Source organism: Lingula anatina, chromosome 1 (genome assembly GCF_051362555.1).
Source record: "Lingula anatina isolate TDL-2025a chromosome 1, LinAna3.0, whole genome shotgun sequence".
NCBI lineage: Eukaryota > Metazoa > Brachiopoda > Lingulata > Lingulida > Lingulidae > Lingula > Lingula anatina.
The window spans coordinates 24,418,232-24,440,943 of NC_141767.1; the positions used below are offsets into that span (position 1 = coordinate 24,418,232).

Here is a 22,712-nt window from a genome sequence, read left to right on the forward strand (position 1 = left end):
TAGATCAAGAAAAAAATCACTTGGTATTAATTAGTCTTAACAAATATTTCTTTTAACTATTGTAATTTATCTTTTATTATGATTATTATTATTATTACATTCTTTTAAACCTTTTGCTAAGTGGGTACTTGTCACTGGCAGGACTAATGTTGGAGCATGACGCATTTCTTTGGTTCAGTTTTTGTTCTAATACCAAAATGGTTCTTTTCAAGGATGAAACTTCCTTTTCATGTTCTTCCTTTATGTGTTTCAGTTTCTGGAAGTTAAAATTTGAAAAGGTGCACTTTTAACTTAGATTCTTCAATCCTCAAAATTAAGTGAAGGAAAAAAATCTGAAAAAATTTAGACTAAAGCTTTTGCTACCTTGAGCTCACAAGTTATTTCACCATTGTCAAACTTTTAAATCTAGAATCAAAATGAAATCTGCAATTTTTACCACTGGATTATCATTGCCCTCCCCCCCCCCCCCCCCCCCCTTCAAAATAATGCCTTACCTTTCTGAATATCTCACTGCCAGCAGAGTTTCCTTGACCTGTTTGTTGGATTTTGGCATTTTGTTTCTGAATTTTCAGCAATTTTCCATCGTACTTGTAAAAATGTAAAAACTGATTAAATTTTCCTATAAGGAACTATTGTTCAGTCTTTTCAGAACTTACCTTAACATATTCAAATACCAAGATACTGCTTTGTCTAAATTTATTTATTTAATTTATTTCATGAGACGTCTAAATGCTACTTTTAAAAAAGAAAATATCCATAACCAAACTGTCCATTAGACATTTTAGTGAAAATTTCAACAAATTTAAGGTATTCTACAAGATTCCCAAGCCACATCTGAATTGCCACACAAAATATTTTCTCCAACTCGACAGGCCCCTGCACTTGAATTTTCAGCATTTCTAATTTTCAAGTGACTTAGTTCTTAAGAATCATGATTCATTTAGACAGCCATAGTCTTCCTGACATTTCAGACGAAATAATGACATTGTGTACATTTTAGATGGGTTTTATTATTTTAAAGTTCTGCATTGGGAGGATAAGTAGCTTTGCAGAATATTCGGACAAAAATAATAATGGAAATTTGGAAATTTTCAAATGCATATAGTATACTCATAATTTAAATGCGAGGTCAAAAAGAAAATGGTTACCTCTGATCTTAGTCCAACTAGTTCTGCCTGTTTATCCTTCTCCAGCTGTGACATTTGATTTTTCAGTTTCTCAACCAACACCATCTTCTCTGACACAATTGTTTCTAGACGATCAATTTCAGCTTGACCTATTTTAGAATTAAAATTCAAATTATAATCCAGATGACTATTAAAACTATTACAGTCTCAAGACATTGTACTGCATTAAACAATACGTCATGTACTGGTTTTATTTTTCACCAAACTACTGAAACAGGATCCATGATCAACACTTGAGTATATTTGTTATTTCCACATTTTCTCCCTTAAAATTACAGTTTCTGGACCCAGCAACTGTGCAAATCAAAACGACTTGCTATAGGGACTCTTTTTCTACTTACACTTTTGCATCACATTTTTTTCAGTAGACGTCAACTCCTGTTGATGCTGATTCATAAGCTCAACCAATTTTGCTTGCATACTGTCAACTTTTTCTTGGTGATCCTAGGATGAAATTTATTATTGCTACAATTAATGAATAGACTAAGCAACTTAAGACAAATTCCAAATGCTGAAGATAAAGGGCAGTTTATATGCAGTTCTTTTTTTTATCTTGACATAACTTATTTTCAAAATTATACAGTTTCACAATTTCGTGGTAGTTTTATTTACATGGCAAACCTGTGAACCCTCTCCCAATTTTGGGAAATAAATATTGATGTTCAAACTTTTGCTACTTTTCTTAATATTCTTTTAAATACTTTTTAAATACAGTTTTCTTTCTTACTTCTGGCTTCCCCAATTTGGTCCTGAGATAATCATAACTACCTGATTTCTTTTGATATCATCTTCTTCCATTTCTTTTAATCTTTGTTTTAATTTTCTGTTTTCATCTGTTTTCAATTTTGGAAAAAAAGTTACCATTACTTTTCCATTACAGAAATAGTTTAACATATAATATCAAAGATCAATATCCTTTTTTAAGTAACTTGTTTTTCCTGGCAATATATAAAGTTGGTTACTGATAGTTTAACAGTCTAAAGATTCATGGTTTTGAAACTTTCTCGTGTTTGTTCAAGGAATCTTTGGTCCAAAGTATCAATAGCAAATGCTTTCAAAAAAATTAGTACCTTCACAGTCACATCTTTTACTTAAAGATCCTTGAATCTGGTCCACCATACATCTCAGGTGCCTTATTTCTTGAGGTGAAAAAAAAAATGAAGCTTAAATTAATGCACTCAATAAACATTAAACCTTTTAGCAAAACTTCAACTTTCCATAAAATTTCAGCACCTTTCCCTAAATCTAAAATCACCATATTTTTTTATCCAAAACAGCTTACATAATTATTTCTTAATTATAAGCTTTTTTCAGTTTCATTCAACTTTCTAGATTCTGGACAGATGTAAATTCTACTGTTTGGTACATGTATGTTCAGTAAGATATATACAGGGTATGCAGGGGCAGATCCAGGATTATTTGAAGGGGGAGGGGGGGTCCGCGAATGCCAAACCGACTCCCCCCCCTCACTTGGCGTGGGGTTAGGGGCCCATCAGAACATTTTTTGGTATTTAAGAAGACGACCGGTGCCATTTGGTATGGTTTAGGACTATGATTAAGCTTGTCAAAATTCTAATTTCAAGAGTGGACCAGATACCGAAGGGGGGGTCTGGACCCCTTGACCCCCCCTCTAAATCCGCCACTGTACAGTATATATGTACCATTTTTCAAAAATGTCTTGCTTTCTTCTGCATCTTCACAACATTTTCTGAGGATATTAACTTCCTTTTCCAGCAGTTTCTTGTTGGTATCTGTATCAATCATCAGCTGAAATATGTTAACTTTTATTTTAATTTTTTAAAGTGTAATCCTAGCCAATTAGCGTAAATGACCTGTTTAATATTTATCATTTAAAGAAAAAAATAGACTTAACAAATAAATGTGCTTTAACAAATTTTACATTGGTACATTCTTTTTCTGTAATTGTCTAACCAATGCTAGCACACTCTATATTAACGCTAATTGTCAAATATAGCATGACTAGCAAAATTGATTATGTCGTCTGCTTTTGCCAATTTACAACTTTCAAGGTTGCATTAATTTTTTAAGCTAAAATGTCTTATCATTATATTATACAAAAAATTGATATTCTGCTATGATACCTTATTCCACTGGGCAATTTCTTCTGCAACTGCATCTATATCGACACGCATAACAACCTTTTTCTCAGTTTCGTTACTTTTCGCCATGTTTTGTGGTCCAAACTTTTCTTTTTATTTTGCAACCGAAAGTGGCGCCATCTATCAATCGTGATTTGAACAACGGAACAAAATCCGAATCATAACTACACGAAGCATACACTCTTGATGTCATTTGCCCACTTTTTCGAGACACATTATTAAATTTTCATTTATATATATTACAACGAGAAGCCATCTAGTGTTTCTATATTATCAAATGTATTATAATTACCTCAGTTTGGTCATGTTTAATATTTCTTGGTCCCTTGACGAACTGCTGTTATGTGCAGTCGAGCTTCATTCTGTATAGGCGGGTGTTTTGATAAATAAGTAAACGTTTCAGTGGATCATTTTGAATGGTATGTCACGATTATTGTTTAAGAATGTGTGTTGTCGAGGAATTTATAGTGCAATCAATTTAGCATATATGATAGCATGCCTAATATATTATTGTAAAACTATCCAGCATTCAGTTATTTGCGAAATATCTGAATTAATTACCTCTCCAGTTTTGACATTATTAGTAGTTGTAGTAGTAGTAGTAGTAGTAATAGTAAAGAGGCCTTATTTGTAAATAATTCTTTACTGGAATGTTTAGAAAAATATGTCAGTGAGGGCCAAGAATAAGATTTTGGTTTTCATTTGAGACTCGGAGGGTAATAGTAGACTTAAAAATTATAAGTATAGTGCTGTTGTGTCGACGTCTTACTAGTAATACCAGTCTGTAGCATACAAAAGACAAATGCACTTGGCAAAAGACTTTGGGGGTGATTCGAAAAATCAATTGTCAACCTGGGGCGCAACACTAGCCAGCGACACTGTCTTATGTACAAACATTTTTTCTTTACCTATAGAAATGGGTGAAATGGGCTGTATCTTAATAATTGTGTAGGCCTTTATTGAAGCATGGTTTTATTCCTCAATGTTGCTGGCAGGAAGAAAGGGTTCAGGTGTCGAGAAATAATTATCAAGGGAACAAATTGATTTCATCAGTACTAGTATTTCATGGTACAGCCATAACAACCGGTTAAAAAGGCCAGAGAAATAACCCTTTAGCTGGAGATCCTAACATCTGTTTATGTAAATTATGGATGATATTAAAGGGTCAAATCACCAGTTACATACCACAATATCACTGAGTAGACCTACCAGTACTTGAATCCGTGTGTAACACAGGTACAAACTTTAACACCTGAAAGAGCCTTGGAAAACGATTGGACATTACTATTTAATCATTTTCCATTAAGTCACAAAGAGACATACAGTAGTATGTCCATTGCAGATTTGTTGCAAATCATTTTATTTTCAGATGTACCTTTTATAGTTCAAAGTCCTATTGACATCAGTACAATCCATCAACACTAGCAGTCAAGATGTCATTTATGAGAACAACAAAGGCAAAGCGAGCAACACCAGCTCTAAGTCATAAAAACAAAGTAAAGAAGAAGCCCAGAAAACCACAGTGGGATGTAAGTACAGGAGGTAGTGGTTTGATGAATAATTAATATTAGCATTTTCATGTTGTATTTTTCAAATATCAGTAGATAATTAAATTGAACTAAAAATTAAAAGGCAATATTACGGGAAAATAATGAGTGTTTTATGTGAAATCGCAAACATTTTTTTCGGATTATACAACTTTTGTATAAAAATTTGAATTAACAAACTAATATAAAAATTTGAAATAACAAACTAAAAGACTGTACAGATTTTTTTCCTTTTATAAAATTTTGGTTAAATTCACAATTTTTTTAGGATACTGTGAACGATCTAACTGTTTACAAAGCAAGTCCTGAGGAAGTTGTAAGTTTGATGATAAGTCATTTGAATTGAACAATATATAGTATAGTATATTAAGAAAATCAATTTTTGTTCCATTAAATTGGACTGTATTTATGCAAAATAATTCTTGCCAAATAGATCAGAAGAAAAAATAAAGCATTACAAACCATTTGATATAATTTGATACTATCACCAACTAGCATTAACAGTGAGTTGAGGAAATAAGTATTTTAATTTGCCCTCTATTTAGCAACGAAGAAAGGCAGTTCACAAGTCGAATAATTTAGAGGAAGTTAAGGAAGAACTCCAAAAAAAATCTATTGCAGCTGGTGAGTGAATCTTTGGGATTTTCAAGTATTTTTTCAAGTTTGATGGTATGTCCTTATGTAATGTGCTCGACTATATCTATAGCATTTTAAATCTTTGCTTTTACTTTTATCCTAAGCTTTATATTTTTTTACGTTTTTCAAGCAAGGAGAAGGCAGAATTCAAGCAGGACCTCACAGCAATCTGCCTTAATAAAAGAAGTGTTATATGATCAAAGCCAGGTAAAGTATATGCCTTGAAAGTACATACCATTAATAGTTTCAAGCAATTTTCTGGACATGGACTGATGTATGCTAGTAGGAAGCAGCAACATCAGCTTTATTGGATATATGGCAAATAAAATAACAGGCTTATCAAATGCTTTTAATACGAGCATTGTTTTCATTTATGGTCACAATAAAATAGTTGCATTGTGATTGGTGATATTTTGTATGGTACTGATTGTTAGAACATCTTTATTTTAATAAAATATATTGAAAGTTTAACTTTACAAAGTAATAGTCTGATATACCTGTTGATATTTAAATGACTTCATTTTAATATGTTTTTATATTCAAGTTGTTGGATGTGCTCTCGAGATCAGATAGAACTATGGCAGTCGTGAAAGACTTGTTTGGAGATGCACCACCAGTAAGATTGATAAAAAAATATTTTTTCAACTTCTCATTTTCATACATCATGAAACCCAGTAAGGATCCTTTTGTAAATGAACTGGATAGATATGTTTTTGAAAAATGTGTAGCTGTAACAAAGTGACAGAATAAGTTTAAATGATATTTTTGACAGATGTTTTATTTTATGAAATTTTTCAGCGTTACAAAGGTATTCCCAACATAACATGTGTACCAGACCAGACAAACCAATCCTTAATGAACAGGTAATGTGAATCACTTGTTTTTCGATAAGCAATGTTTTAAATTTTAAACATACATATAGATCATATAGATGGGCGAAACATCAACATCATTCCACGTTTGATTTAAAGGTGAAACTACTTTAATTCACAGCTTCATTTTCTGAAAAAAAAATGTTATTTGCATTATTTTTTACGTTTAGGTCAGAAGGACTGATATATCAGGAACCAGAAATATCCACCCAGATGGACATGCTCAGTCAGTCTCATATGGATAAAAGTGCACTGAATGAAATGGATGAGGAACAGTCTGAAGGTACCAAAAGATTTTATTTCACAATTCAAACAAAAAAAAAAACATTTGGTAAAGCTTTTCTTGTGTGATTATTGGCCCTGAAAAGAGCCTTTAAGAGCAATGATCTACTGAGGAGAGTAGATTCTGGGCTGGGTTTGCAGGAGCATTTCCATCATTTGTTGCTTTGAGTATTTGGCATGATCATAATAAAGTTGTCGAAGCTGCTCTGCTACAACTATCCTTGTCTTCAAGGTGTAAGTTAAAGACTTCTTCTTCAGTTTCTTGCCCCTGGAGTAGCGTACTTTCATGTCCTGCAATTTACTGTCAATGAGCTTGATCTGAGCCAAAGCTTTGAAGAACTTGGTTTCTGTTTCAAAGTACAGGGCAGGTAGTGTGTCAAGTGGGATCCCTGACAACGCAGAGTTCTTGCTTTCCATCCTTTCTGTTGAGTTACAATGTATTTGGTGTTCTCTTAATGATGGTCAGAGAATGAGTATCGAATAAGGAGAATCCAGCTTTATATATACAGCTGGATTCAAGAAATGACACCTGGTGCCATCCCAAGGGAAAAATCTTGGTTGCTATGGAAATAGAGTAGGTGTCACTGGGTATAACAGGTTGACCTGAGGAGATGATAATGATCAGAAGTTAATGAGTTAATGACCACTATAAGGACTAATCAGGACTGTTGTAGCAGTAACCAGATTATTAACTAATTCATTAAACTGGAGAAAAGAACCAGAGGTTAAGTGGGATCTGATATCAGATAAAGTTAAATGTTTTCCAGACCAAATCTGATAAAATTTATTCAGGAATTCTTAATGTTAACAAAAATCCTTAGGTATTTGGCATCATTCTTTTGGCCTCAGGCAAGATTTTGCCTAGTAACGGCTGATGCTTATCCCAGCTGAGCAATGATCCACAGCTACCCATTCACTTGTTGTTATTAATTATCTAAGGTGGACATGTTAAGGGTATATTTGTACTGTCCATGTTTAAATCTGTACCTTAGTCTTTCCTCTCTCTTCCAGCAGTCTTGTGCTGTTAGCAGTTATCAAAATGTGTCATATGATAAAATTAACATTTATACTATTGTGTAACTGCTAGAAGACCCTGGGAAAGAGCACACATTTCTGTGTCTACATCACCTGAAAAACTACTGATCATTCCTTATTTATACCTTTAATAAAACAATAAAGGCCTTCAAATAAAAGTACTAGTACCTGATTTTGATACTTTTTTACCAGAATTATACAATTAGACAGTGTAAACATTACAGGGAACAATTAAATCAAAATTCTTCAGTTCAAAATGGCATAAAACATCAAATCTAAGTGCAGGGATGGGTTGCACAGTGATTCAAGAGAGAAAAGAATGTTTTTTCAAGAAAATTTTATTTGGGGGATAAAATTCCAGAAAGGATAATTTTTACTTTTATGATGGGAAGTGTTTCCAAGGCAACCAAGATTGTGTTGTCACTGCTAGTTAGGTTGAAAATCAGTGCATAGAACTATTATCTTTGATGCTGTTATGTTTTTAAATGTTATATTTATTCAATGATAAAAATTATGTCAAATATACTTATTCCATTTTTTCTTATGTTAAAATTGCAACAGTAAATCAACATGACAATATCAAATGTTTTAATGAAAATAATTTGACTTATTGAACTAATGCTTAATTTTTCTTTAAATAAAAACCACTCGACAATATATTAAAATCACGGTTAAGATTTTATATTATTAGTATGACTGACATTTCTTGCCTGAGAACAAGTGATATCTGCTTACTGCTGTGAAATTTTCTTCCATCAGCAGTGAAGGTTTTTTTTTTCTTTTTTTGTCATACAATTGAACATTTCTTTTCTAGACGAGATGTGGGTTATAACTTATAGTATTGAATATCATAGGCTCCATTCAGAATAGGGGATTAACTAGTGCGAGTGTCAAATATGGCCAACCCACTTGAGTACTTCCCCACGGGATATCTGTTCATTGTCTATTAGTGGATTAGCCTTGTTGTGGGTCGCCATATTTGACCCTCAGACTAGTGAGTCCCCTATTCTGAATGGGGCCATATTTAAGGTAAGATATTTTAGGACCAGGATTAATAAATTTCCTTTTTAAAATGATAATAAAAGGTGTGATTTGACAACAGATTATAATTTTAAAATTTTTTTCCGTAATTATATGTTTACTAAATCATTGAATTAAAAATGGAATATCACAATGAATCAGAATACATGGAAGGGTTGAATAGTAGGGCATGAGTAGGAAAATATTGCTTTATTCACAAATAAATTTCATTTTGGTGGGTTATCATTTTTGAGTACTTAAATAAAATTAAAGAAAAAAAAATTGACATTTGGTAAAGCTTTTCTTGTGTGATTATTGGCCCTGAAAAGGGCCTTTAAGAGCAATGATCTGCTGAGGAGAGTAGATTCTGGGCTGGGTTTGCAGGAGCATTTCCATCATTTGTTGCTTTGAGTATTTGGCATGGTCATAATAAAGTTGTCGAAGCTGCTCGGCCACAACTATCCTTGTCTTCAAGGTGTAAGTTAAAGACTTTTTCTTCAGTTTCTTGCCCCTGGAGTAGCGCACTTTCATGTCCTGCAATTTACTGTCAATGAGCTTGATCTGAGCCAAAGCTTTGAAGAACTTGGTTTCTGTTTCAAAGTACAGGGCAGGTAGTGTGTCAAGTGGGATCCCTGACAGCACAGAGTTCTTGCTTTCCATCCTTTCTGTTGAGTTACAATGTATTTGGTGCTCTCTTAATGATGGTCAGAGAATGAGTGTGGTAAGAAGGAGAATCCAGCTTTATATATCCCGCAAAGCTACTAGTACTGATCTAGCTTCAAGAAATGACACCTGGTGCCTTCCCAGGGAAAAATCTTGGTTGCTATGGAAATAGAGTAGGTGTCACTGGGTATAACAGGTTGACCTGAGGAGATGATAATGATCAGAAGTTAATGAGTTAATGACCACTATAAGGACTAATCAGGACTGTTGTAGCAGTAACCAGATTATTAACAAATTCATTAAACTGGAGAAAAGAACCACAGGTAAAGTAGGATCTGATATCAGATAAAGTTAAATGTTTTCCAGACCAGATCTGATAAAAAGTATTCAGGAATTCTTAATGTTGACAAAAGCCCTCGGGTTATTGGCATCATTCTTTTGGCCTCAGGCAAGATTTTGCCTGTTAACAGCTAATGCTTATCCAAACTGAGCAATGGTCCACAGCTACCCACTCACTTGTTGGTATTAATTATCTAAGGTAGACATGTTAAGGGTATATTTGTACTGTCCATGCTTAAATCTGTACCTTAGTCTTTTCTTCTCTCTTCCAGCAGTCTTGTGATGTTAGCAGTTATCAAAATGTGTCATATAATAAAATTAACATTTATACTATTGTGTAACTGCTAGAAGACCCTGGGAAAGAGTACAAATTTCTGTGTCTACATCACCTGAAAAACTACTGATCATTCCTTATTTATACCTTTAATAAAACAATAAAGGCCTTCAAAGAAAAGTACTAGTACCTGATTTTGATACTTTTTTACCAGAATTATACAATTAGACAGTGTAAACATTACAGGGAACAATTAAATCAAAATTCTTCAGTTCAAAATGGCATAAAACATCAAATCTAAGTGCAGGGATAGGCCGCACAGTGATTCATGTATAGAAAAGAATGATTTTTCAAGAAAATTTTATTTGGGGGGATAAAATCCCAGAAAGGATAATTTTTACTTTTATGATGGGAAGTGTTTCCAAGGCAACCAAGATTGTGTTGTCACTGCTAGTTAGGTTGAAAATCAGTGCATAGAACTATTATCTTTGATGCTGTTATGTTTTTAAATGTTATATTTATTCAATGATAAAAATTATGTCAAAATATACTTATTCCGTTTTTTCTTATGTTAAAATTGCAACAATAAATCAACATGACAATATCAAATGTTTTAATGAAAATAATTTGACTTATTGAACTAATGCTTAATTTTTCTTTAAATAAAAACCACTCGACAATATATTAAAATCAAAGTTTAAGATTTTATATTATTAGTATGACTAACATTTCTTGCCTGAGAACAAGTGATATCTGCTTACTGCTGTGAAATTTTCTTCCATCAGCAGTGAAGGTTTTTTTTTTCTTTTTTGTCATACAATTGAACATTTCTTTTCTAGACGAGATGTGGGTTATAACTTATAGTATTGAATATCATAGGCTCCATTCAGAATAGGGGATTAACTAGTGCGAGTGTCAAATATGGCCAACCCACTTGAATACTTCCCCACGGGATATCTGTTCAGTGTTTATTAGTGGATTAGAAGGCAAGCTTTGTTGTGGGTCGCCATATTTGACCCTTAGACTAGTGAGTCCCCTATTCTGAATGGGGCCATATTTAAGGTAAGATATTTTAGGAACAGGATTAATAAATGTCCTTTTTAAATTGATGATAAAAGGTGAGATTTGACAACAGATTATAATTTTTAATTTTTTTTTCGTAATTATATGTGTACTAAATCATTGAATTAAAAATGGAATATCACAATGAATCAGAATACATGGAAGGGTTGAATAGTAGGGCATGAGTAGGAAAATATTGCTTTATTCACAAATAAATTTCATTTTGGTGGGTTATCATTTTTGAGTACTTAAATAAAATTAAAGAAAAAAAAATTGACATTTGGTAAAGCTTTTCTTGTGTGATTATTGGCCCTGAAAAGGGCCTTTTTGAGCAATGATCTACTGAGGAGAGTAGATTCTGGGCTGGGTTTGCAGGAGCATTTCCATCATTTGTTGCTTTGAGTATTTGGCATGGTCATAATAAAGTTGTCGAAGCTGCTCTGCCACAACTATCCTTGTCTTCAAGGTGTAAGTTAAAGACTTTTTCTTCAGTTTCTTGCCCCTGAGGTAGCGCACTTTCATGTCCTGCAATTTACTGTCAATGAGCTTGATCTGAGCCAAAGCTTTGAAGAACTTGGTTTCTGTTTCAAAGTACAGGGCAGGTAGTGTGTCAAGTGGGATCCCTGACAGCACAGAGTTCTTGCTTTCCATCCTTTCTGTTGAGTTACAATGTATTTGGTGCTCTCTTAATGATGGTCAGAGAATGAGTGTGGAAAGAAGGAGAATCCAGCTTTATATATCCCGCAAAGCTACTAGTACTGATCTAGCTTCTAGAAATGACACCTGGTGCCTTCCCAGGGAAAAATCTTGGTTGCTATGGAAATAGAGTAGGTGTCACTGGGTATAACAGGTTGACCTGAGGAGATGATAATGATCAGAAGTTAATGAGTTAATGACCACTATAAGGACTAATCAGGACTGTTGTAGCAGTAACCAGATTATTAACAAATTTATTAAACTGGAGAAAAGAACCACAGGTAAAGTAGGATCTGATATCAGATAAAGTTAAATGTTTTCCAGACCAGATCTGATAAAAAGTATTCAGGAATTCTTAATGTTGACAAAAGCCCTCGGGTTATTGGCATCATTCTTTTGGCCTCAGGCAAGATTTTGCCTGTTAACAGCTAATGCTTATCCAAACTGAGCAATGATCCACAGCTACCCACTCACTTGTTGTTATTAATTACCTGAGGTGGATATGTTAAGGTTATACTTGTACTGTCCACACTTAAATCTGTACCTTAGTCATTTCTTCTCTTATGACTTTTATGCTATTGTGAAACAGCTAAAAGACCCTGGGAAAGAGTATAAACTGTGGCAATTTATTCTGCAAAGCTATCCGTCTTTCCTAATTCAGACAATAAAACCGCTCAAATAAAAGAACCTGATTTTGATATTTTTACTAGAATTATACTAGAAGACATGGTGTTGTAAACATAACAGAAAACAATTAAATCAAATTGTTCAGTTCAAAATGGCATAAAACAGCAAATCTAAGTGCAAGGATGGGCCACACAATGTACCATGAAGAGAAAACAATATTTCAAGAAATTTTTGATTTAGGGTATAAAACCACAGAAAGGATAAATTAAACATTTATGACAGAGTCTTTCCAAGGCAACCAATATTGTGTTGTCACCTTTCGTTAGGTTGAAAGTAAATGTGTAGAACTATCATCTATGATACTGTTATGTTTTTAAAAGTCATATTTATTCAGAAATAAAAATTATGTCGAAATAAAATTATTCTATTTTCTACTCATATTAAATTTTCAACAATAAATTAGCATGACTTCATATTTAAACTTTTTAACAACAATAATTTGACTTATTGAACTAATGCTTTATTTTTTTAATAAAAGCCTTTCAACAATATATTAATCAAGGTGTTGATTTTATATTATTATTATGACTAACATGTCCCGGCGTTGTGGGGGAATTTTCTATATCTGCTTGTTACTTTGAAAGTTTCCTACATTGGCAGTAAAGGTTGAAGTTTCTCCACTCTTTTTATACAATTGCACATTGCTTTTCTGGTCTGGATGTGGGGTATCTTATTGAATGTGATGTTCAAGTTAAGATATTTTTGGAGCTGGACTTAATAAACATCCTTCATAAATTGATAAAAAAGAGGTGTCATTTGACAACAGATTAAAATATTTTTCCATAATTTTAATGTTCAATAAATCATTGAATTAGAAATGGAATAACAAAATGAATTGAAATATATGGAAGGGTTGAAAAATTGGCCATGAGTAGGAAAATGTCGCTTTATTCTCAAATAATTTCATTTTGGTGGATTAATTCATTTTTTGAGTACGTAAATAAATGTAGAAAAAATATGACATTTGGTACAGCTTTTCTTGTGTGATTATTGGCCCTGAAAAGGGCCTTTAAGAGCAATGATCTACTGAGGAGAGTAGATTCTGGGCTGGGTTTGCAGGAGCATTTCCATCATTTGTTGCTTTGAGTATTTGGCATGGTCATAATAAAGTTGTCGAAGCTGCTCGGCCACAACTATCCTTGTCTTCAAGGTGTAAGTTAAAGACTTCTTCTTCAGTTTCTTGCCCCTGGAGTAGCGCACTTTCATGTCATGCAATTTACTGTCAATGAGCTTGATCTGAGCCAAAGCTTTGAAGAACTTGGTTTCTGTTTCAAAGTACAGGGCAGGTAGTGTGTCAAGTGGGATCCCTGACAACGCAGAGTTCTTGCTTTCCATCCTTTCTGTTGAGTTACAATGTATTTGGTGCTCTCTTACTGATGGTCAGAGAATGAGTGTGGAAAGAAGGAGAATCCAGCTTTATATATCCCCCAAAGCTACTAGTACAGATCTAGCTTCAAGAAATGACACCTGGTGCCTTCCCAGGGAAAAATCTTGGTTGCTATGGAAATAGAGTAGGTGTCACTGAGTATAACAGGTTGACCTGAGGAGATAATAATAATCAGAAATTAATGAGTTAATGACTACTCTGAGGACTAATTTGGACTGTTACAAGTAGTAACCAGGTAATTAACTAATCTACAATTTGAATTTAGAACCAGAGGTTAAGTAGGATCTGATATCAGATCTGCAATTCTGCAATTCTCAATATTAAGGAAAGTCCCCAGGTAATTGGCAGCATCCTTTTGGCCTTGGGCAAGATTTGGCCTGTTAACTGCTAATTTTTATCCAAACTAGGCAATGGTCCACAGCTCCTCATTAACTTGTGGTTTTAATAATCTTAGCTAGACATTTTAAAGGTATACTATCCACATTTTAATCTCTACCAAAGTCATTTTTTGTCATTTCAAGACCCAGCTGTCTTGTAGCATTAGCAGTTACACAGTTATATAGAACAAATGCAAGTAACAATTATACAATTTTGTAAAAGCTGGAAGACCTCTAGAAAATAGTACAAATTTTATACCTAATTTGACTTACTGAGTTCATGTTTTGCAAAATAAATTTAATGTAGAAATGTTCAACAGTATATTAAGATCAATATTATAAATAAAGACTGGCATATCCATGCTTTGCCCTATCTTATTATAATATTTTCATCCATCAGCAGTTAACATTAGAGTTACTTCGCCCTTTTAATCATTCAATTGCACATTTCTTTTCTGGACTGGATGTGAGGTACTGTATTGAATATCAAAATAAAGTTTACATATTTTTGGGACTTACAGAAATTTCCTCCTTAAAAATAAAATGACATTGAACAACATTATGTTACACTGTGGACAAATATTTTCATAATATTTAGGTTAAGCGAAACATCAATTATAATACACTTCCGAGTTATCATTTATCTAAACTTTTGCAGTGTCGACTTTTGGACAAATAAGGGAACGACAAATTTCAAAATTGAAATGATTTATTGTTGATTAATCTTGCAATGAAAACCTTTCCTCAAGGTATCTGTGTACTAGTACTTTACCAAGCAAATGAGCCAAACTTGCACATAAATTATGGACATTATCAACTTCAGTATTTTGACTATGGCTAAGAAAGGCATTACTTAGCCTTCACAGAAAGTCATGACTGATGATATATCATTGATTGTTATAAGTTGAAAATAAATTTGAATGCATTCGGATAATGTTTTAACTGGTATAAGCAATCACACTGTTGGTTAATGGCTGATATATTTATTTTAGGAAGTAATTGGTTTGAGGAGTAACTTATTGACCTCTGAATAAGTAATTGGGCTAAGGAGAGGTTAATCCACCCCTGCTTGGGTTATTAAGCACTCAGTAATGTAATTAACCTGTTAACTACTGATGATTTTCATCTCCTAAGGTGAACTACTCAGTACCTGTGACACCTACTCTATCTCCATAGCAACCAAGATTTTCCCCTGGGATGGCACCAGGCGTTATTTCTTGAAGCTAGCTGTATATATAAAGCTGGATTCTCTTCCTTTCCACACTCATTCTCTGACCATCAGTAAGAACACAGCAAATACCTTGTACCTCATCAGATAGGATGGACAGAAAGAACTCTGTATTATCAGTGATCCCACTTGACACACTACCTGTCCAGTACTTTGAAACAGAAATCAAGTTCTTCAAAGCTTTGGCTCAGATCAAACTCATTGACATTAATTTGCAGGACATGAAAGTTCGCTACTCCAGGGGAAAGAAACAGCAAAAGAGGTCTATAACGTACAACTTGAGGACAAGGATAGTTGTTGCCGAGCAGCTTCGACAGCTTTATCACAACCATGCCAAATATTCTAAGCAAAAAATGCTGGCGATGCTTCTGCAAACCCAGCCCAGAATCTACTCCCCTCAGTAGTATTCTGCAAAAAAAAAGGCCCTTTTCAGGGCCACTAAACTGATCCAGGAAAGCTATACCACATATAGTTTTGTTTTTTAAAAAAAGAAAAGTAGTAAAAGTGATAACCTTAACAAGTAAAGTACAGCTTCCTTTCTGTTGCTTATTAATATATATTGCTCTCCTTTATGTTACTTTATATTTTATTAAACTATAAAGCCCCTCAGGGGCAACTGATTTAAAGGATATATGAATTTAGCATTGATTATATTGTTTGATGGTTGTTTGTTTTGTTGTGGCAGAAGTTCTAGTCCTAGGCCATTTGACTTTTTTAAATAGTGTTTGTTATGAGTATTTTATATTAATTTTTTGTAGAAGAAAGCACAGACTTACAATACCAACCTCAGATTGACTTGGACAGGTTTAGACATTTTCTTGAGAAGGAGAGGGCTGACCCTCAAGAGCTGAGTACTATCCAGGGAAGTCAAGTCACTGCAGTGCCACTGTCTGTGCAGCAAGGCCAAGCATCCAGTACATTTGTCCAAGGAAAAAAACCAGGTGAAATTTTTTCGCGTGATTTTTGAAAAAAAGAGAGCTTTTTTAACATTCTAGTTTATTCAAACTTTGAAAAAGTGTTGCTTTTTAAAACAAACATATAGATTTATTGTGTTATTAAATTGACTAAATATAAGTTCCTACAGTTCCTGCCACATCTGGTGGGCCATCACACTCACTGCCAACTGGAGATGAGGCAGTGTATACACCCAAACATACTGGTGATAGCTCGGGCGCTATCAATGGAACAGAAAAAGCTAAGAGAAGCAAAAGTAGGATGAACAAGTCCCAGTCCCCTCTGAATGTATCAGGACTGACAAATATCACAGCACTTAAGCAGGTCAGTGTAATGTATTGTTTAGGTGAACTGAAAACCAAGGTTGTATGAATAAGAATTTTCCTTGACATGAAATAGTTCAAATTTAAGTAGATTGAAGCTTGTGATAAGGTTTAATTCAATTATAGTAACATGACAGCATAAATAACAAGGGTTTAAGGATTACCTTCATACTGCTGGTTTGCATAAAATCTTTTACCATTTTATATTTATTTTGATTGAAATAAATTGCCAGTAACAAATTCCACGACATAACAAGATTGGGGTTGAAGTTTAAAATCATTTTGGACAAAAAACTATGAAATCAGCTGTGTTAGATATGGTATGTGACTGTTGGTTTGACTGCAGGTATTGGTATCACTGGAGAATGAGCTGGCAGACTATGAACAGAAGACTGGCAGACAGCCTGCAGCAGAGAGATTGTACACTGACACATTCTCTGGGTACACAGTGGCCATTGTAGATGCAGTGACAAGACTGGTTAGATATCTCAAACAGGTATACTGGGTCACTATTCTGAAAGGAAAATATTGGTATTGCCAGTGCTCACTAGTCATTTTGCCTAAATCTCTTACAGCATTCTGATTAATTTGATATTATGTTAACAGTCATAATGAATATATTTTATAATTAAACAGATGGAAAAAAGTCCCGTTAAAAAAAGCTATCCTGTTTATATTTGCTATGAATTTGGCATGATATCAGAGCTATTTAGTTACTTCTGCTATAGAATATTAAAGGATTTACTCTATTTTAAGACTGAAATCCAACTAGCCGCAGAGATGACAGTTAGAGAGCAGCTGTCACAAGAAGTGCAGCATTTAAACCAGCTAGTTGATGCAGTAACTTCAGTGAGTTACAGTATTTATAGTGCAAATTTGCATGTTGATAATATATTTTAAAGTCTTCTTATTTTTAAGTCTTTCTATTGGTAAATTTCCAATCACATGTATAATAAATTTTGTGTTTATTTCCACAATTTTTGGTTAAATTGTGGTTGTGTTACACTTTTCTTTTCAAAATTAATCTTGAAGTCATGTCTGATTTTAGGACATCATCAGTACACAAGAGGAGAATGTCAAAATAAGAGAAGAATTCGCCAAGTACAAGCAAAACACAGATGAGCAGTTTAACTATCTTAAGGTTTGATTTTCCAAGTTCTTTGAACTAATTAAGTTTTTGATTTTCGATCTTATGAAGTTTTTTTTAATGTAGCAGGTGTTAAAGCAGAGTTATCATTTTTCAGAAATAAAACTTTGTGATATATATTATTATAGATATTATAGATTATATATTATTATAAACAAACAGGAGTTTTTTTATGTCATTCTTGCCTGAAATAAATTTAAGAAGCTTTACTATATTTACGATCTAGAACATGTATTCAGAGATGAACAAAAGACCCATGAATTTATCAACTCCATCAACTGTAAACAGTGGAAGGAGGAGGTCGGAAAATAGACAGGGTAGGCAGATTGACTTCTCAGATCAAGACTAGGAATAACTCAAGTACTCAGCAAAATTTCATGGTCTATCAGTCATTTCTCTTCAGTCATAGCCATGGTCATCTTTTTCACACTTCTTTATTATTGAAGAATTTTATCAGTTGACTTTACTGTAAGCCTTTTTCTCTGCCCTGTTTATTGAAGATTCCCCTTCAGTTGATGAGCTAGCCAATCAGATGACAGAGGTTTTGAGTTCAGGGCCACATCAGAAGAGACCCGCTCCTCCAGTGATATCTACAGCAGCAACCACAGCAAGAGTGGATTCTTATGGTAATAAAAGCTGGAATCCAAAAATGACATCTTACACTGACAAAATTTCTAATATTTATTTTGTGGAACTTTGTAGAATTTTTCAATTTGATTGCAGAATTCTCATCTTGTGTTGTAAAGTAAGTCATAAGTATAATATTTATAGCTCACACCATGGATGCAACTTCAACCCATGCTTGACGTATGTACTTCCAGGATATAACAGTGCTATGCCAGGGACTGGTAATCTTCCCACCTGGTCCTCTGACAGCACCACAGCCCACGTCATTGTCCCGAGACCAGCGCCCCTAGTGACGCTGGACCATACTCATGGACATCAGCCACAACAACAGCCTTTGCAGACAGTACAGTCAACAGTGCGTGGACCCAGTCCTTCCCTTTCCCAGCAAAATATTTCAATGCCAGAGTATGCCTCACTTCCAGTCTCACAGCCTCAACAGTCCACACAGCAGTGGCGGCCTCTGAAGGAAGTCACCAACACTCAGCACCTGCAGGCTGCAGTGACTGAGGAGTCCAGGGAAAAGCTATTTAAGTCACAAATTTTACAAATAGCACAACAGGTATGGAATGTTGTTGAAGTATACCTTATTTAATATGGTTTGATTCATTTAATATTGTTGGTCTTCTCTGTGTCAGTTGATTGTAGGAAAATAGAACAAGTGGGGACTTATAAGAATTTTTTATATCCAATGCATTTGACATCATCAGCATTTTTAAATTGTTTGAATACTATTTATGTGCTGTTTTAAATGTATGTGTGTACCACCACTAGGTTGCAGTGCTGAATGAACAGCACAGCCAAGCACAGGACAGACTCCAGCAGCTACAGAGGGGTCTTTCACCAACTGGCCAGCTACAAGAGAATGGTCAAACATTAGACAAGGCAACAGCTCAGGGACAACAGTCTAATCTCCAGGTAAGCTGTCTAGCACAGAAGCAATTTCATACTGAATGCTTTAGAAAACTTAAGAATTTTTGCTAAAACAAACAAAGAAGTGCAAGAGTGCACCAAGATGCTTGCTAGTTTTAAAAAAGCCTTAGTCTTTAGGGAGTGATTTACATAAGATTGGCTTTGTTGATGATGTTTTTTACATGAATCTGTGGGTAGGTTCTTGCATATTAATGTGGAAAAGATGTAGCACAACAAAGGCGTTTTTATTCAAGAGACATGTTTTAACATTTTACAGTTTGTTTTGCTTCTGTTACAGACAATGAAACCAAATGCTGGTCATGGTGACAAAATGGAGAAAGAAAATCCATCTTTGCAGATACAGGAGTTAAATAAACAGCTTAAAGAAGCACAACAGAAAATGGCAGTTATATTGCAACAGCAGACAGTAAGTATTTAGTTTAACTTAATGTTAATAGAAAATATTTTAGAAATCTAATTTGGCAATATACATTCTTCTAAAAAAAGTTTTTAAACACCCCAGTCTTCATTTTCCTACATTTAGGTTAATCTGTAGTCCCTCTTGATTCATTAGACAGTATTTTAAGTGGACTTAAAGCTGCTCAGTGACATGGCTAGCATTACAAAATTGTTAGATTTATTTTTTAACATGTTTTTACCGTGTTTTAGAGAGCAGCCGTATCTCCTCCCATATCCCCTATACCAACAGAGAGTGCTAGGAACACACTGCAAACACCTACTTACTCTGTGCAGCCTCAGGTAAGAATAGATAATTTAAAAAAAAGGGAAAACAAGTTCCATTGACAAGATGTTGTTTAAAGATATTTGTTTATCAATGTGTGAATGATTTTTTCTTTCTGAAGTAGGAAGCCAATCGGCTAAATAACTGCAATAAATAATAAGTGTTTGTTCATTTCATGAGAGATAATATGTGTAGTATAACACTTTATTTTCACCTTCAGTGTTTTAAAATGTTTAAAAAGTACCCCATTATCTTTTGCAGCAGACATTACAACCTGGTCATAAAGGAATAACTGTAGCATTACCAAGGATAGAAGAGCTGGAGATATCTGCCACAAGTACGCCTTCTCCAAAGTCAGTTGAAAGCAGACGCAGCGGGTTGGTATATATATATTTTCTCATTTATGAAATAAAATAGTTTGTATATACCACGTCAGAAGTGTGTTATTTGACTTTGTATTTTGGAGGTTTGAAATTGTGAGTTATTTGAAAAGGAAATATTTCATATTTCACTGTTATGTTTTCATAAGTTTTCCAGTGAAATGGTTCAGTATGATTATTAGAATTCGTAGACTAAATGTCTGTCTGTGTAATCTGTGTACAACAACCCAAGCTGGTTACAATCCATCAATTTACTAGTAATACCCTCAATTCAGATGTCAAAAAATGTTCACCTAATTTTGCAGGATGCATGGACAAGTTCCTATAGTGTCAGTGTACAGTGGCCAAGGCAACCATTTTAGCTGAGGAATTTGGAGAAGAGTTTGTGTTAAACTTTGCCAGTCAATTTTCTCACAACAAAAAGACCTAGAGATCTGTTAAAAAGTTTCCCTGAATATTTAAGGAGATCGCACAGACAAGTTAAAGTGGAACATGCTAGTGTGTTGTATATAATATGAAAGTATCCCCATACAAGACATCTCCATTGTTATTTATCACAAAAACAAATTTAAAATCAGAATGAAAAATAAATAACCCAGTATGAATTGTAAATATTCATATTTTATGATTCTTCAGTAATTCTATGTTGGATTTAACCAAAAAATAGACAAAAGATGTAATATACTTGTAATTTTCTTTTTTTTTTTTGAATATCACTATGTTTTGCACATTTGCTGTTTTTTATATTTCTAAAAGTAGAGCAATGCTACAGATTTCATTGCCAATTATTGTTTGTCAGAAGCATAATAAGCAGTATAATACATCAATATACTTAATATATTACTAAGTTCCAGTGGATTCTGAGTATCTCGGAATGTGTGAAATGGGATTTTGTTGTAAAATGAGCTCAATAAAAGTTCTCTTATTTGATGTGAAAGTATTTCAGGGAAACCATCACGTTGCTTTTTCCACGAAATTTGATTAATTTTTGTCCTGGAAGAGCTTCTTGAGTGTGTTTTGTCATAGGAAGTGAACGCCAATCCAAAAGTATGTTGGGCAGGGAGGAGACTCCCTGACACTTGGTCTCCTTTCACAAGAAAAAAGAAAGACAAATATCACTCAAAATATTATGTGCACAAAGTTGCTGCATATTTTTGCTTTATATGACCCATATATTTTATAATCACATTTGGGTTAAAGAAATCCGAAATATGTGGTTACATCATGCACATATTTTTGGTGGAATTATCTTGACATACAAAAAAAAATGAAAAAGTCAGTGACTTGCCTACCTACTTGGCATACATCTGGTGTGGAGTTCAATCCTTTGTTTGTAAGCTCAGGTTAATCAGTGTGTTTCTTTAGGTATACACTATCATCTGGTTTTCACTGTAAATAAAACTATAACCCGTTCTTGTCAAATTTGAGCTGTTTTTATTTATTTACAATATCACAGGGTAGTCTTTACTGATAAGCTGTCTCCAAAAATCTTAAGTCCTATTACCTTTAAACCCACATACTGGTCACTTCAAGTGCAAAAAGATCTGTTAAAGTAACACATTTACAGAACCAAAATTTTCCCCTTGTGCAATAAAATAGGATCCCTATTTAAAAAAGAAACTTAATAAAGGGTCAAGTTCAACCAAGTTGGTACAAAGAATTTGACAACATGTCATTTTAGTAGGTTTGTTCGAGTTCTTTGATTGGCTTTAGTTCTCAAAAAAAGTGGCCAAAGACCATCATACATCATTTTTGAGAAAAAGTATAAAATTCATTTAAATTGTTGTTGTCGGTGTTTGATGGTCCATGATTTTTCCTCATGGGCTTATACAAATCCAATACGATACTGAGATCAAATAATATAAAAAGTAAAACGTTGTTCATTTTTTCAAGAGCGCCTGATAAAAATTCTGCCAGATAGAGATATTAGTGACTAGTTATTTAAACAGTGACTGTCTTGTTCGGCCCATAACCTTTTCTAGCAATCATTAATGGTATAAAATACATGACTTTTGGGATCTAAGATTTAGCATTATTAAAAAACATAATTCAATTTACAATTTTTTTAAAAATGATCTCTGAAAAGAATTATTTGGGGTCTTTAGAAAAAGTCTGGTCTTTTTCTTTCTCCCAGTCCATCAGATGTCTCTTGAATATCCTTCAGGCAGCATCTAGATGAGTACCACAGGCTCAAACAAATAATTTTACTATAGGCCTT

General features: G+C 33.8%; 2 protein-coding genes across 5 annotated transcripts; one reads left to right on the plus strand and one right to left on the minus strand.

Moving 5' to 3' along the window:
• Positions 1–81: 81 nt before the first annotated feature.
• On the minus strand, positions 82–3,676 carry LOC106181842 (coiled-coil domain-containing protein 152). Of its 2 annotated transcripts, none has more exons than XM_086999532.1 (8): positions 3,600–3,676; positions 2,849–2,954; positions 2,258–2,326; positions 1,956–2,020; positions 1,529–1,631; positions 1,149–1,276; positions 495–587; positions 82–256 (listed from the first exon to the last, which is right to left on the minus strand). In XM_086999532.1, the coding sequence occupies exons 2-8, from the start codon at positions 2,949–2,951 to the stop codon at positions 95–97; spliced, it is 723 nt and encodes a 240-aa protein (XP_086855658.1). In that variant the 5' UTR covers positions 2,952–2,954; positions 3,600–3,676; the 3' UTR covers positions 82–94. The 2 variants fall into 2 exon arrangements, with proteins under 2 accessions (XP_086855658.1, XP_013421801.2); XM_013566347.2 differs by lacking the exon at positions 3,600–3,676 and adding an exon at positions 3,290–3,444.
• Positions 3,614–22,172, plus strand: LOC106181841 (spindle and centriole-associated protein 1). Of its 3 annotated transcripts, none has more exons than XM_086999523.1 (21): positions 3,614–3,726; positions 4,677–4,836; positions 5,123–5,170; positions 5,400–5,478; positions 5,621–5,697; positions 6,035–6,106; positions 6,289–6,353; positions 6,533–6,645; positions 16,171–16,353; positions 16,488–16,690; positions 17,036–17,185; positions 17,446–17,538; positions 17,738–17,830; positions 18,063–18,153; positions 18,337–18,462; positions 18,658–19,022; positions 19,235–19,378; positions 19,671–19,799; positions 20,042–20,131; positions 20,376–20,491; positions 20,800–22,172. In XM_086999523.1, exons 2-21 carry the CDS (start codon positions 4,741–4,743, stop codon positions 20,858–20,860), a joined length of 2,394 nt encoding a protein of 797 aa, XP_086855649.1. In that variant the 5' UTR covers positions 3,614–3,726; positions 4,677–4,740; the 3' UTR covers positions 20,861–22,172. The 3 variants fall into 3 exon arrangements, with proteins under 3 accessions (XP_086855649.1, XP_086855650.1, XP_086855651.1); XM_086999524.1 differs by having other exon boundaries at positions 20,379–20,491; XM_086999525.1 differs by having other exon boundaries at positions 16,497–16,690.
• The last annotated feature ends 540 nt before the right edge of the window (positions 22,173–22,712 follow it).

Coding starts and splice junctions, on each gene's coding strand:
- LOC106181842 (XM_013566347.2), bottom strand. CDS start 3,376: ATGGCGAAAAGTAACGAAACTGAGAAAAAGGTTGTTATGCGTGTCGAT. Junction 1,632..1,955: donor ATGATATCAAAAGAAATCAG/GTAGTTATGATT, acceptor ATTTCATCCTAG/GATCACCAAGAAAAAGTTGA. Junction 1,277..1,528: donor AAAAAATGTGATGCAAAAGT/GTAAGTAGAAAA, acceptor ATTCTAAAATAG/GTCAAGCTGAAATTGATCGT.
- LOC106181841 (XM_086999523.1), top strand. CDS start 4,741: ATGTCATTTATGAGAACAACAAAGGCAAAGCGAGCAACACCAGCTCTA. Junction 6,354..6,532: donor AACCAATCCTTAATGAACAG/GTAATGTGAATC, acceptor TTTTACGTTTAG/GTCAGAAGGACTGATATATC. Junction 18,463..18,657: donor AGCAAGAGTGGATTCTTATG/GTAATAAAAGCT, acceptor ATGTACTTCCAG/GATATAACAGTGCTATGCCA.